General features: G+C 48.7%; 2 protein-coding genes across 2 annotated transcripts in view; one reads left to right on the top strand and one right to left on the bottom strand.

Moving 5' to 3' along the window:
* Positions 1 to 432: 432 nt before the first annotated feature.
* PTRHD1 (peptidyl-tRNA hydrolase domain containing 1) lies at positions 433 to 3,510 on the top strand. The gene is made up of 2 exons (XM_063123780.1): positions 433 to 648; positions 2,736 to 3,510. Exons 1-2 carry the CDS (start codon positions 454 to 456, stop codon positions 2,904 to 2,906), a joined length of 366 nt encoding a protein of 121 aa, XP_062979850.1. The 5' UTR covers positions 433 to 453; the 3' UTR covers positions 2,907 to 3,510.
* Positions 3,511 to 7,946: 4,436 nt separating this feature from the next.
* NCOA1 (nuclear receptor coactivator 1) overlaps positions 7,947 to 15,746 on the bottom strand; it is a 270,616-nt gene continuing 262,816 nt past the window's right edge. The window contains 2 exon segments of the mRNA XM_063123721.1: positions 7,947 to 8,901; positions 15,091 to 15,177. Coding sequence (XP_062979791.1) covers positions 8,731 to 8,901; positions 15,091 to 15,177 — 258 coding nt within the window. The 3' untranslated portion in view covers positions 7,947 to 8,730.

Below are 15,746 nucleotides of genomic sequence, written 5' to 3'. Positions count from 1 at the left end.
TTCGCTGAACTTCCGTACAACAAGATGGCTGCCCTCTCTCCCTCCCTTTCCACACAAGAGGTGAAGTCATTCTTTCCCAGGGTTCCGCTCGGCGTCGCTCGGCAACCAATGGCGGCGCCCAGTCTCCGACAGCGACCCCACGGCGAAGTCCACTTCCTGCCCCGGCATGCTCCGCGTTCGACGGCGTCCCGCGAGGGACATTCTCCTCGAATGTTCTGTGTGGCCAAAACCAGCGGCTCAGGCAGACTCGTGTCCTCCCGGTATAAAAACACGATCATCATCATCATCATCATTATAATCAAAGAAGGGGCCTTCGCTAAACTTCCGTACAGCCTTCCGTACAACAAGATGGCTGCCCTCTCTCCCTCCCTTTCCACACAGGAGGTGACGTCTCGCTTTCCCAGGGTGCCGCTCGGCAGCCAATGGCGGCGCCCAGTCTCTTCCCTCAGCAAGATGGCGGCGCGCTCGCTGGTGCAGTACGTGGTGCTGCGGGGGGACCTGCGGCGCGAGCCCCTGTCGTGGCCCTTGGGGGCCTCGGTGGCTCAGGCCTGCCACGCGGCCCTGGCCGTGGTCCACGCGCACTACGAGCACCCGGACACCGCAGCCTACCTGGCCCAGGGCGGCAGCATGAGGACCGTCGTGCTGGAGGTGAGGCCTCCCCTCCCGACAACCCTGCGAGGCAGGCCAGCCCCACGGCCTGGGAAGAACGGAAGAGCCCTTGTGGAGCCGGCATCCCGGGAAAGCCGCCTCCCCTCAGCTCTGGGGGGTGGCCGTAGCATCATAGAATAGCAGAGTTGGAAGGGTCCTCTTAAGGCATCGAGTCCAACCCCCTGCTCAATGCAGGAATCCACCCTAAAGCCTCCCTGACAGAGGGTTGTCCAGCTGCCTCTTGAAGGCCTCCAGTGTGGGAGAGCCCACCACCTCCCTAGGTAACTGGTTCCATTGTCGTACTGCTTTAACAATCAGGAAGTTTTCCCTGTTCATAGAATCACAGAATAGCAGAGTTGGAAGGGGCCTCTTTGGCCATTGAGTCCAACCCCCTCCTCAGTGCAGGAATCCACCCTAAAGCATCCCTGACAGATGGTTGAGAGTGGTGAGAGAGGCTGCTGCGTGTAGACATGTTGGGCAGCAACTCCCATCCTGCGGATGGTGGGAGGTGTAGTCCCAACAGGTCTGGAGAGAGCACCCCTGCTTGGGTGCGCAAGACTTCGGCTGCTTTTCTGCCACCGAGTAACCCATCTGCCGAAGCCCCTCTGGAAAATGGTGGCCTTCTGCTCGGCCTTCCTTCCGTCCCCTGTTTTTTCGCCCACAGTCTCTGGCCTGTGGCTCTGTCTGGGGGCTTCCCCCCCACCCCAGCCAGCTCTGCTACCCGAGACCCCCTTTTTAAAGTGGTGGTCAAACCTGGGACCCTCTTTGTGGAAGGCAGGTACTTGCTTGGCTGGGGGCAGGGTGATGAGAGCCCAAAAAGCACGGTTGACTGAAAGCTTATTCTGCTTAACTATCTTTTAATTGTTTGTTAACAGCATCTACATACCGCTTCTCATTCAAAACAAATGTTATAATAGCAAAAGAGGGCTTGTGTACGTCTGCCTGTCAGTGCCATAGCACCAAGACCATGAAACTTACACACCTGAAAGCTGGCGGGCATATGAAAGGGGGTCCTAGGGGTATGCATCTTGGGGTTATTTGGGGTTTGAAATGCTTTAATTACTCTAAATGTGACTCTTGTGTTTGAAAGCTGCAGCACCATCTTCGGTCAGACTTTCCAGATCAGCACATACAGCTTGAAGCCAGCCAGGGGAACTTAATAGAGCGAGGGACAGAATTATTCGTCTGCCTCCTGCCGTGGGGTAGCCCTCCTTCAAGGGAATGGAGTGACAGACCTCTCTCCCATTGTAGGGGTCGTGCTTAGAGGTGCCAGTGGGCCGGGGTTCACTCACATGGGGCGGGCACACTGTGCCCAGCTTTAGCATTTGTGTATGCTTGCTTGAACAATTTAAGGGCTAGATATAAATGACAGAAATGCGCTGACCCCAAGCCATGGGTATGATGCCTTGAAACCCAAGAGGTATTAGCATATGGAAATTCACAGATGGCAGGGGATTTTTGTCGTGTCTCTCTACTGCAGCTACCAATAAAGCCTCTTTGAGGGGTTGGGGGCTCACCTGATTAATGTGAAAGAAGGAAATTTTCCTCTCATGAACTCCCTTAACTTAGTATTCAAACCTATTCCTTGTTGTGTTTGACAGGCTGTATTGTCTTTGTCTTAACCAAGAGCAGGCCACATTTAAGTGGTGGTGATGGAGGAGGATAGATGGACATCTATCCCTCGTTGCCCAGTCATTGGGACGTGTTTCTTCCCTGCCCCGTGATCAAAGAAGCAACAGCAGCGCTTGCCAACCTGTTGCCAGTTGCCTGCCCTTCCCCCGGTCCTATGTACAACTTAGTGCACAATCCTAAATGTTTATACTCAGAAGTAAATCGCAGTATTTGGGATTGCACTTACTCCCTTTTCCATATATCTGGCCCAGCTTTGTTAAGTGTCTGCAGAAGAGGGTCTGCCAGAGTATATATCAGTTGATAATTTTTTATTTTACGTCAAGCAGGTGTCTTTCATTTTATTCCAGCTTAAGAAAGCGGTGAATTCGTCCTGCTGTAACGCTGTGTAAGGCATTGCTGCTAGGCCTTGTTTGATGTTGTGTGTTGCATAAGACTGATCTCCCTTTTTCCCTTAGGCCCCCGATGAGTGCGCCTTGAGTGCATTAGCAGAGACGCTGCAACAAAACAGCATCGATCACAAAGTATGGGTGGAACAGCCAGAGAACGTAGCCACTTGCATTGCCCTACGCCCGTACCCAAAGGAACACGTACACCACCATCTGAAGAAATTCAAACTGCTGAAATGAACTTCTTCCTCGCGGGCCGTGTGCAGGGTTGACCAGGAAGAGCAGCCCTCCATCAGGTCTCTGTGGGTTTGTGGACAACTGGCTCCTTTTGCAGTGCCATCGCAAGATGTAAGAATCTGCTGAAGAACCTTCGTCTCATTGCATGTTGCTGGCAATTATGCAATTTCAACCACAGTGCTTCTGCAGAGGCGATTAAACATTGGTCGATTTGCACCAATACAGAACTCGAGTTTTCATATTTGGTGTGATGCACGTCTCTCTCAATTTAAGAAGAAATCTTGGGGCACCTTGATAGATTTGAAGAAGGGATTCAGGGTGGGAAGGAGTTGTGCCTAATAAAATGCCCTTCGGGATTTGGTAGGTGGGTTTTGCCCATTTTGAATTCTGGCAAGTATATTAACGTTAGAAAAATGTCCTTAGCTTGGATTAGCTTAGAATCCTAGCTTGTTTGTTTTTCTTTCTGTGGTCGTGTTATATTACAGATTGCATAGACGTGTGTGTGGGGTGATTGGCAGGTAGATTCTTTTGCCTTGTGGCTGGGTGTGAGTTGCAGTGGTTGCATTGACCTTGTTTGGTGCTATGAATATATGAGAACAAAGCTTGATCATTGACAGTGGTTCTTTGCTAAAGGCTTGGGAAGCCGGGTGGGGTCAGTTCTTCAGAAGAACAGTAGAGACCTGCTGAGCTTTCAAAAAGTTTTCGACATAGTCTGTTGTCAAAATTTCCTCAGTAAACTTTGCAGTCATAGAATAAGGGGATGTGTTCAAAGGTCAGGAAAGAAAGAGCAGGAATAAATGTGACATTTTTACAATGGAGGGATGGAAGAAGTGCCCCCCCCAAAAAAAATATGTATTGGGATTGATGCCTTTTAACTTGTTCATAACAATCTGGTGTCAGGAGTAAACAGTGAGGTGGCAATGTTTGCTGATGGCACCTAAATGATTTGGTGATTATATGAAAAGGGACAACAAAGAGATTTCTCCCAACAAGGTGTATGGGGAATTAAATGGCAAATATGGTTCATTAGGACAATTCCCCCACCCTCAATTTTACATCTACAGGTCTGCACTAGCACTGAAACCCCTCCAAAAGGGGTGTTGAGGTTGTAGTAGATAGGATTCAGTGTGTGGTAGTCGTGAAAAAGGCAAATTGCATGCTAAGCATAATTAGGAAAGGGATCCAAAATGTATGGTGTAGAGGAAGCAGATGGGGAGATATTTTCTCCCTCTCATAATGCTAGAACTATGGGTCATCCAGTGAAGCTGACTGGTGGGAGATTCAGGACTGACAAAGGGAAGTGCTTCTTCACACAGCACATGGATGATGGAATTTTCTTTCACAAGATGTAGTTACGGCCACCAGTGCTTAGACAAATTCATGGAAAATTAGGCTAGTAGTCACAAGGGCTTTATATTACTTCCAGTATCAAGAGAAAGCTGTGAATGTGAATGCCAGTTGCTGGGAAGTGATGGAATGTTATGGCCTTCATGTCCCGCTTGTGGGCTTTCCAGAGGCATCTGGCCAGCCGCCGTGGCAAACAGGATGCTGGGCTAGCTAGGCCTTTGGCTTGATCCTGCAAGGCTTCTCTTAGAGCAGCCTTCCTCAACCTGGGGCGCTCCAGACGTGTTGGACTACAACTCCCAGAATGCCCCAGCCAGCTCGGCTGGCTGGGGCATTCTGGGAGGTGCAGTCCAACACATCTGGAGCGCCCCAGGTTGAGGAAGGCTGTCTTAGAGGCTAGACCAGACACCTGTCTAATCCAACTTACCCCCAACAGCAACCAACCAACATGTGAGATCCGAAGGCGGCAACCCTCTAGAAATTTGCCTTCAGCACATTGTTTAGAAGTAGACCATTTCTGCTGCTAAAACCCAACGCCAAATATTCCAGTGAGGTTTTGCACATGTTTAGGCTGGGAGTAGTAATAATTGTGGGGTTCAAGACAAGGATGGGACAGAGTACACCATGTTCCGTGGACTAAGTTAAGCGGGAATGGCCTTCATTGATGAAGAAGCTGTTAGAAAGGTCTGGAAGGAGATGGTTCAAATCTAATCTTCTGGGAAAGGTGGGGGGGACCTATACCAAAGTTAGGTGGCTCCAGCCCTCTGCACTCTGTAGCAGGAAGCCTCAAGACCCAAAAGAGAGCTGACCAGTGTTTTTTTGGGCAACCTTAACCATGCAGTTTAGAGACGGGGACTGGAGCACGACACACTACAGCACCAGGCAGGGGACCAAGGGCCACTGGGAGGTTGTATTCCCTGCCTCCCAGGAAGAACATCCAGGCAAGGGGAGACCGACCTGGCCCCATGCATTGGCCAGAGACAGAACAGTTTGATTCACCCTTCCCTGCCAGGAAGAATACATGTGAGAACTAGTGCCAGAAGGTTTTTTCCTCTTCCATTCCATCCCTTTTCCTTTTGTGTCATGTTGTTTAGAACAAGGTGGGTGGAAGGATTAGAAGAGAGACTGAAACAATTGGGCATGTTTAGCCTGGAGAAGAGAAGATGGAGGGGAGACATGATAGCACTCTTCAAATACTTCAAAGGTTGTCACACAGAGGAGGGCCAGGATTTCTTCTCGATCCTCCCAGAGTGCAGGACACGGAATAATGGGCTTAAGTTAAAGGAAGCCAGATTCCGGCTGGACATCAGGAAAAACATCCTGACCGTTAGAGCAGTAGGCCAATGGAATCAGTTGCCTGGGGAGGTTGTGGGCTCTCCCACACTAGAGGCCTTCAAGAGGCAGCTGGACAACCCTCTGTCAGGGATGCTTTAGGGTGGATTCCTGCATTGAGCAGGGGGTTGGACTTGATGGCCTTATAGGCCCCTTCCAGCTCTACTATTCTATGATTCTAAGGTAGATGATGTTTTGGACATCAACTCCCAGAAGCCCTTGCTGGGATGGCCAAAGGTCAGGAAAGCGGTGAGTCAAAGTCCAAAACATCCATAGATCTCCTGTCTGCCCAGCCCTGATTTACAGCATAAGATGAAGAGCAGGGACTGCCTTATCTATGTAAGCTGTTCTGTGACTGTTTTTTGGCTGAAAGATCGGGTAAAAACCCTTTATATAATAAGATAGTGTTTTGCTCCATGTTCCACGAAAGTGTGTGACAGTCTGTTGTTGTTATAATCCCAGCACTCAAATCGTGTCTGCGTATTTGCGAAGTACCCAGGGCATCTCATTAGCCCATTGCTGAAGGATGAGGAGTGTTACTTTGCGGCTTCTTTCTTAGCCGTGCAGCTCTGGGTAAACCTGGATTGTCTGCTCAAGGGCTATTAAAGCAGCTAACTAGGGTGTGTGTGTAGTGCTGCATCGGTCACCAGAGGCTGGCTGGAACCACGCAGTTATTTCTATGCACGCACGGATGCTTGCTATCCGGGAGCCACAGATGCTACTCCCAACGGGAGCTGACATTTCTTGAAATTGAGCAGCTACTGAGACCCAGCTAGTCCTTAGACTCTCTTGTAGACCCATCATGAGTATTGGGCATTATGTTCAATGGGATTCCTGGATTCAACTTCTCTTCCTAGTATTCACCTTGATGCAGGCTTCTGCAGGATCAAGCTCTGTTGTGTGAGTAGGGCAGAGAAGTAAAACCAGGAAGCAGGTACCTACTTTCCAACAAGAGTGTGTTGGAAGTGTACCGTGAAACCTGATCATCTCTGCTCCAGCAGAGAACTCTTTTGTTGGCTTTATAAGGAACCTGTCCGACGCATGCCAGGAACCATCTGGAACAGAACCCAAATACTAGTTTGACCCTATGAAAAAGAGGACCGGGCTCCTGTATCTTTAACAGTTGCATAGAAAAGGGAATTTCAGCAGGTGTCCTTTGTATATAAGGAGAACTTGGTGAACTTCCCTCTTCATCACAACAGTTAAAGCTGCAGGAGCTATACTAGAGGGACCAGCTTTAAAAGAGGGCAGGGCACCTGCAGCTTTAACTGTTGCATAGAAAAGGGAATTTCAGCAGGTGTCGTTTGTATATATGGAGAACCTGGTGAAATTCCCTCTTCATCACAAGTTAAAGTGCAGGAGCTATACTAGAGTGACCAGATTCAAAAGAGGGCAGGGCACCTGCAGCTTTAACTGCTGTGATAAAGAGGAAATTTCACCAGGTTTCCCATATATACAAATGACACCTGCTGAAATTCCCTTTTCTATGCAACTGTTCAAGATACAGGAGCCCTGTCCTCCTTTTCATAGAGTCACCCTACCAAATACTGCTCACCAGTTTAGGGTGAGTTTAGGGTTGCCGTGAAATTCACGCTCCCCCCACCCCCACCCGGCCGCCCTACTCACTATCCTGGGCTTGAGAATAAAATAACTCCTTCCTCCTCCAGCCCATGAAAAATCCACGCACACCGCCTTCCTTCCCCATTGCCTTTTTTTTAAAGCAATAATGCAACATTAACCACCAACTTTTATCTCTTTGTTTTTTTAAACTCTTGCAAATTCAATTAACAAAAGCTACACATTTTTTTTCCACACATCAACAAAATTTCAGAAAGAGAAAGAGGAAAGAAAGAAAGAAAGAAAGAAAGAAAGAAAGAAAGAACTCCCCCCCCAATCCAAAAAGCAACGCTACTTAAGAGCAACATCCCCCACCCCAACTAAAAAGAGAAGGAAACCAATTTATACAAGAGGTCTTGAGCTATTTACACTGAAAAGGCCGGGGGGGGGGGGCAAAGAATAAGCTCGTCTCCCATTCCACAGAGAATTGCCTTTTTTTATTATAATCTTAATATTATTTTAAATAGTTTTAAGCTACCTTGGCTGTTAAACAGAATCAAAGCAGAGAGAACTGACTGCTCAACTTTAATCAGATTTTTTTTAAAAAAAATCTACAAGAGTGGCCAGAGGGAGCAACGTTTTCCGCGAGCTGATCCTGCATCCTCCTCCGTTTCGTTTTGACGGAGTTTGTGGCACAGGTACCTCCACCCACAAACCCCATGGAAACGGAACGGAGTAGTCACAGTGCTTGGCTCTGAACCGCCTCTTCCTCCTCCTCCCCTAAAAAATATTGCAATTTCCCCCCCACCCCCACCCCAAGAACTGTACTTTAACTGTTTTATTTTCAAAAATTATTATATTAGTTTTTGCACGAGCTCCGTCCCACCCTGATGCCATATACACAGAGGCCCCTTTCTCGCTAAGGAGGCGGTCTATAATATCCCAGCATAAAACATGGAAAAAATGGTGGGTCAAAATACTCTGTCATTATTATCATTATTATTATTATTATTATTATTATTTAAAACTGACAAACTCACGATTGCTAGAAAAAGCTGATTGCACAAACGGATTTGGAGGGCGGGGTCAGGCAGTGAGCGAGGTGTCTGTTTTTAAGAACAGCTAAAAACGATCCCTTCCCAAAGAAGAGGCGAGTGCGATTATTCACCCAATTCCTGCTTCGCTGAAGACGCAGATCAGTAACAGATCCAGCTGAAACTGAGAACTCGACTCCTCTTCCTCCTCGGTTCCCCCCACCCCAAAGCAAGACACCTTCCCTCGAACTCCCCGCCCCGCAAGTAACTTCCGTCGGGGATAAGAAGCCAGCAACTGATTACAAAAATAAGGATCATATGTAAATTTTGGCTCAACTGTTCTGTCTTGTAACTTTGCTGACATCCAACGCCTTTTTTTTAAAAAAAGAAAACAAAACAAAAAAAATTTTTTTTTTGCTCCAAACACTACAAGAGCTGAAGAATGGCTGCAAGTTTTGAGATATCAAAAATCTCAGAAAAATATATAATATATTTATATATATTTATATATATCTCTGTACGTCTTATTATTTAAATTTCACATTCCTTTGAAAAGCGGGTTATTCAGTCAGTAGCTGCTGGAGGAGGCTTTTCTGCTGGGCTTGTGGGGTCTGGGGGCCTGCGGAACTTTTCTGGGCCCCCACCGGGCCCGGCTGGTTCAGGTAAGAGTCTCCGCCGACCAGGTTGACTGTACACTGCACGTCAGCAAAAACCTGGACCTGCTGGACCTGCTGAAAGAAGGAGAAAAGGGGGGGGGCGGTTAGCCCGGCGCGGGAAAGGGCCTTCTGCGGATGGAGCAGGTACTACGGTTAAGTGGAAACTCACTAGAGAGAATTCCTCTAGCCTGTAGTCACCACAGAGAAGAAGAACTCTTCTGTCTTCTTGCCCTACAAAAAGAAAACCGCTGCACTCATTTGGATCAGAGCTCGGAAAAAGTTCACACGTTCTTGCTTGAGAGAGAAATTGGGCAGCCCTGACCCTTGAAGCTCTAGGGCAGCCTTCCTCAACCTGGGGCGCTCCAGATGTGTTGGACTGCATCTTCCAGAATGCCCCAGCTGGCTGGGGCATTCTGGAAGATGCAGTCCAACACATCTGGAGCGCCCCAGGTTGAGGAAGGCTGCTCTAGGGGGCAAAATGGGAGCCCAGGACGGGCAAGTTTGCTCTCTCTCCCCGCCCGCCCCTCCTGTTGGGCAAGAATGCAACCCGGATGAATCCCCAAAACCAGGTTCTTGGGGGACCAGGCTGTTGAAATCCCACCCCTCTCTCTCTACCCATTTTTTCTGGACCCCCTTCTCTCTTGGTACAGAAGGAGGATAGGGTGTGCCTCCCACTGAACCCCGCTCTTGATGCCGCTCAAAACACAGCCCGGCGGTAACTTTCCAGCCACTCTGGAGCAGCAGAAAAGTCAGAGCAAGAGAGGCTTAATGTAGGGTGACCCTATGAAAAGGAGGACAGGGCTCCTGTATCTAACACTTGCATGGAAAAGGGAATTTCAGCAGGTGTCATTTGTATGCATGCAGAATCAGGTGAAATTCCCTCTTCGTCACAACAGGTAAAGCTGCAGGAGCTATACCAGAGTGACCGGATTTAAAAGAGGGCAAGGCACCTTGCTCGGCTTCGTCCATTTCCTTCCACTGCCCCTTACGCCTGGAACGCTCTTCCAGAACATTTGCAAATTACAAGTTCAGTCGCAGTTTTTAAAGCTCAGCTAAAAACTTTTCTTTTTTCTAAAGCTGTTAGAACTTGACTTTGATCTTACTTTTATACTGTTCATTTTACTCTACTTTTATACTGTTAGTTTTACTCTAACAGTATAAAAACAGTATAAAAAGTTCAATTGCAGTTTTTAACGCTGAGCTAAAAACTTTTCTTTTTTCTAAAGCTTTTAGAACTTGACTTTGATCTGACTTTTATACTGTTGGTTTTACTCTCCCCTGTGCCTGTTTGGTGCATTCTCTTCCCCTTCTTATTGTTGTATTACGATGCTATTAGAATGTAAGCCTCTGCGGAAGGGTTTTGCTATTTTATTGTTTTCCTCTGTACAGCACCATGTACACTGATGGTGCTATATAAATAAATTAATAATAATAATAATAATAATAGTGTGATGAAGAGGGAATTTCACCAGGGTCTTCATATATTACAGCCTCGTGTGGCAAGCGGCCGTTACTGCAGCCGAAACTCTCCCCACAGCCTGAGTTCGATCCCAGCAGAAGCTGGTTCTCAGGCAGCCGGCTCAGGTCGACTCAGCCTTCCATCCTTCCGAGGTCGGTAAAATGAGTACCCAGCTAGCTGGGGGAAAGGTAACCACGACTGGGGAAGGCAATGGCAAACCACCCCACTACAAAGTCTGCCAAGGAAACGTCAGCGAAAGCCGGCGTCCCTCTAGGAGTCAGCAATGACTCAAGTGCTTGCACGAGAGGTTCCTTTCCTTTTCCTTCTCCATATTTACAAACGACACCTGCCGAAATTCCCTTTTCAACACAACTGTTAAAGATACAGGAGCCCTGTCCTCCTTTCCATAGGGTCACTCTACTTAATGCCAGGTTCTGGAAACCTCCCCCAACTCCTGCCCCCACCCCCGAGGACAGCCGCCATTTCCTTTTTGCTTGTGTTTTCCTCAGTTCTTCCCTTTCCAGGTTCCTCAGCATCTGCTTTCGGTTCTAGAATCAGGGACCCAACACTTTACATGAAACTCTCACGTTCAAGCACTTTATATTGTCCCAGGATGTCACAGAAAGTGGACTGAGTCTTAAAGCAGGATATTCCTGAGGCCCCCCCGTTCCAGCTATTCCTCTGGTCCGCTCCCAGCTTCTCAGTGTCCACCTCCAGAATTCCCCCATGTCTCCTCCTCATTCCTGTGGGCTCCTAGTTTCCATACAGATGCCTGTCCAGACTGCCTGCTGAGTATTCTTGGGCAGGGCGCTTAAATAGATATATACACATCGCTCCATTGTGGCCCCTCTGTTCCAGAGTCAACATGTTCCTTGTTGGAGTGTCCATGAGCGTGAGAATCCAGATCTCGCTGCAAGGAAAGGTTAAAAGCTAAAGGTGGGAGTTGGGTTCAAGATCAAAAAAAGCGTTTGCAGCTGCCCCTAAACGGATGGACTTTAGAGAAGCCTCCTGAACACAAGAGCTGTCACGTGAAACCAGTTGCCGTGACTGGTCAGCGCCGGCCCAGTGCTCTCCCAGTCTTTTAGGGAATTTTATGGGTCAAAACTACTCTCGTTTATTTCTGGGGTTGAATTATGAGGCTTGCAGATGTTTAAAATTGTGCTAAATAGTTCTTCGGAGCACTCCTAGAACGACCATCGGATCCCGCTGGCCCATATTTACCCAAACAGAGCTGGGATTCCAATCCACGGAGGTACATGGCCATACAACCATTTTGTTGACTGAAAGTCTGGCATAGAGAGAGGGTCTCAGCCAAGCAAAGCGGAAGGGTCAAATAGACAGATGGCAGAGGGGTGGTCGTACCCCTCGGGCAATCTATCTTGGTGCCCTATTTGCTGAAGATGGATTTAACTAGTGCCAAATCTTTGGGTAAATTAAACATAAGAATACAATATAAGAATACAAGATACAGTACAGATTTAAGAACATCAGAAGTGCCCTGATGCTGGATCAGAGGAAGGGTCCATCTCGTCCAGCACTCTGTTCACACAGTCGCCAACCAGCCATCGGCCAGGGATGAACAAGCAGGACATGGTGCGACAGCACCCTCCTACCCATGTTCCCCAGCAACGGGTGCACACAGGCTTACTGCCTCGGATACTGGAGGCAGCACACAACCATCAGGGCTAGTATCCATGGATAACCTTCGCCTCCAGGAATTTATCCAACCCCCTTTTAAAGCCATCCAAATGGGTGGCCAGCACTACATCTTGTGGAAGTGAGTTCCATAAGGTTCTACATTTCCCTCATTCCTGGAACACAGTTACAGAGGCTAGAGCGTTGTCTACATAACTTCCCATCTCTTCCCTTACGTAGGGATTGGGCAGCCCTCGTTTTCAGAGAATGCCCTCCATGGATTGAGAAGGGTGATATGAAATGCCAAGGCACTTATTGTAAACAGATTGTTTGTCTGAGGGCAACAGCTATTTAATGCCAGATTAACAGAAGATGCTCTCATCCCGTGAATACAGAGCGCATAAATAGGATCTAAACTGATTCATAATAAAACAGACCTCTTGAGAACTATTACTTCAACTTGTCCCAGTTGAGGGCCAATGCATCATCAACCATTCTCCATTCCTGCTGAGGCTAGCAGCGTGGGGAGAGAGGCTCAGTGTTACCGGATAGCTCCGCTTTTAACTTTTATTGTTTTTAAGCCATGATAGAACTGTGGAAATGTCTTTTCAATGTGAAAAAACCCCACTCCTAAGGTTGGGTTCACACAACACACTAACCCACCATGGGTTATTGCAGCCTTCCTCAACCTGGGGCGCTCCAGATGTGTTGGACTACAACTCCCAGAATGCCCCAGCCGGCTGGGGCATTCTGGGAGATGCAGTCCAACACATCTGGAGCGCCCCAGGTTGAGGAAGGCTGGGTTATTGTATTTTCTGAACGTAGCGCATTTTACGCAGGGTGACTTGTTAACCATGCAGTGTGGTTTATTTGTCTCAAACAAGCCACCTTGAGAGACCACGGCTTGTTGGTGGGTCGTTCCGGGTGGTTAAAAAGCCACACCGCATAGTTAACGAGCAGCCCAGCAGAAAACGCGGTGCTTTCAGGCAATACAATAACCCACCCTGTGGAAAAAGCACGGTGTTTAGTCAAAACAATAACCCTCCCTGCAGAAAACGTGCTGTGTTCAGACAACATGGTAATCCACGGTTCAACGGCAAACCACACTGGGTGGGTTAGTGTGTTGAACCATGTGAACCCAGCCTAAGGGTGCAATTCTATGCAAGTTTAGGGAGAGAGAGAAATTCCTACAACATGCTGGCTGTGGAATGCTGGTAGTTGTAGGTCTCTCTCTCTCTCTCAACATCCATACAGATTGCAGAATTTAGCATTTCTTGGTGATGAAGTATTTTGATTTTTTAAAAAAGCATTTGCAAATGAGTACACAGCTGTAGCTCAGAAGAGTGAGCCTTTCTTTTTATAGGTGAATCACACGACATGTGCGACAAACAGAAGACATCCTGAGATAGTCCAAAACAAAGAATCAACCAAAAAAGGGACCCGTGTTCACCATAAGAATTATTCCAAAATCCATGTTGGTTTAATACCTTTATCACCAAACTGTTTAGTACCTCTATGGCCACAAACTACGGTGGCCATAGAGGTACTAATCACTCAAAGCCCCTGCGATATCTTAAAATCGCGCGCGGCCTGGTTATTCTCACATGTGTCGGCGGTGCCGGAAGCCGGCAGGAGCGAGGAGGAGGAGGCAGCAGGGATGGCAGCAGGTAAGGCTCGCCAAGTGCCGCTTCGTACCGGCCCGAGGCGCCCCGAAGCTTCGGAGCCGATCAGCTTCGCGGCGCCTCGGGCTGAGCCGGAACCGCCTCAGAGCCGAGGCAAGGCAGGCTGAATCAACCCACCATGGCTCGGATTCGGGTCCTCGGCCCAAGGCCTACATTTCACCAGTTGAGGCTGAGACCTTTCGGCAGCCTTTACCATGGTTATTCATGTACTGGTGATGCTGTTTGGACCATTGCACCTTGTTGCACCTGGGGTTGCCCTTGAAGAGAGTTTAGAGAATACACTTAGTACAAAATAATGGCAGCAGGGTTACTGCCTGGGATTGGGTTTAGAGAACACCACTCACCAGTGTTAACAAAGCAGCACTGGCTTCCGGCCTATTTTCAGGCCCAAAGTAGTGGTTTTGACCTTTAAAGTCCTAAGTGGCTTGAGACCAGAACATCTCCGGGACCACTCCTCTGCACTGTGGTATTAAGATCCTCATTGGAAGCTCTTTTGGGGTAACCCATGCTAGGGTCTTCTCTTTTGTGGCACCTCATCTCTCGATGCTCTCTCACCCCGGGGAAGCTCCCCTGCTGCTGATTCTCCCACCCCCCAGTTTCTGTTGAAGATCCAGCCTTTTAAAATTATTATAAATGACGATTTTCTCTGCCTGTGTTGCTTTTCTTGCTGTTCCATTTTCATTATTCATTGTATTTTTGTAATTACTGGCTGTTGGTTTTAATTATTTTAGTGGAAACTACTTCGGGATGTCTGCCCCAAAAGCGGTATAGAAACATTTAAAATAATTTTAAAATAAAGTGAAATAAATTGGACCCGAGAGCCCGGATGAGCTGCCAACGTTGGCTCAGTTCAGCGCCAACTTTTCCAGTTCTTCCCGCTCTGCGGAGGACAATTCTGTATCCCGCTGCCTTCACGGGCTGGATAGCCAGGCAAGGGGCATGCTTGTTCCCACACCCTAAAGCAAACTTCCCCAACCAGGGGGCCTCCAGATGTGCTGGATTAAAGTCTCAACTGGCCCAGCCAGCACACATCTGGAGGGCACCAGGTTGGGGAAGGATGCCCTAAACTTCATGGAGTAAGCTTGATTTGGAAACTATTCGGCCAGAAGGAATTTCAACTCTTGCAGGACATGTGGCAAAAGCTTCCCCCACGCTGCTGGTCTAGCAGGAAAGAAGAGCCCCTCAAACAGAGGAACTCCGCTGCGTGAGGTTTTTGTGCGTCTGAATCACCTCCGCTGCCGAGGGATGTCAACAGAGAATCGCCATGCGGGGCTCAAGGGCAAAAAAGCCTCATGCAGCCATGCTCAAGGGCGAGACCAGGGACCGTCCACCTCCAGCCCAGTTCTGCTCCAAACCAGGGCAGCCTCAAGCGAGGGGGCTTTTCTGGAACCAAGCTGGCTGAGCTCCGTCTCTTTTCAGTGGAAATGCAAGGCGGCCGAGGCAGCGGCCGTCCTGAGAGAGTGCTGAGCTGAAGAGAGCGTTACTGACCTGTGCTCCATCTGCTTCTGTCTTCAGAAGGTCAGAGGACAGCTGGTTGCAGTAGAGGCCCGTGGGTCTGAGCGCCGAGTCGTTTACCTGAAGGCAGGGCGGGGATGGGGTGGAGAAAGAAAGAAGGCAAGATGAGAACTCAGAAACGGCTCGGCACCTTTCCCTCCCCAACGCCTCTCAGGCAATTCTGGTGCCTCCTCCAAAGCCTCCAAAGACTCAATCCAGACAAGACGGAGGTACTGTTAGCGGGTGGTTCATCTGTCCGGCAAGGTGATGTTTGCCCTGTCCTGGACGGGGTTGCACTCTCCCTAAAGGATCGGGTCCGTAGTTTGGGGGTGCTCTTGGATCCAGAACTGTCACTTGAGGCACAGGTGAACTCAGTGGCAAAGAGCACGTTTTATCAGCTTAGGTTGATATACCAACTACACCCTTATCTGGACAGAGGTAGACTAGCTACAGCGATCCATGCTCTGATGACCTCTCGTTTGGATTACTGCAATGCGTTATACGTGGGGCTGCCTTTGAAAACGGTCCGGAAGCTTCAGCTGGTACAAAACAGGGCAGCACGGTTACTAACAGGGACTGGCCGACGAGACCACATCACGCCAGTCCTTTTCCAGCTTCATTGGCTGCCAGGCCAGGTCCGGGCCCGATTC

The sequence above is a fragment of the Elgaria multicarinata genome, chromosome 4 (assembly GCF_023053635.1).
Source record: "Elgaria multicarinata webbii isolate HBS135686 ecotype San Diego chromosome 4, rElgMul1.1.pri, whole genome shotgun sequence".
In the NCBI taxonomy this organism is placed as follows: domain Eukaryota; kingdom Metazoa; phylum Chordata; class Lepidosauria; order Squamata; family Anguidae; genus Elgaria; species Elgaria multicarinata.
The sequence above is the reverse complement of the archived record's forward strand: the minus strand, read 5'-3'. Positions and strand labels throughout refer to the sequence as shown.

Excerpts from the sequence above, each read along its gene's own strand:
- PTRHD1 (XM_063123780.1), top strand. The coding sequence starts at position 454 with ATGGCGGCGCGCTCGCTGGTGCAGTACGTGGTGCTGCGGGGGGACCTG. Across the intron at positions 649-2,735 it reads TGAGGACCGTCGTGCTGGAG|GCCCCCGATGAGTGCGCCTT; the intron begins GTGAGGCCTCCC and ends TTTTTCCCTTAG.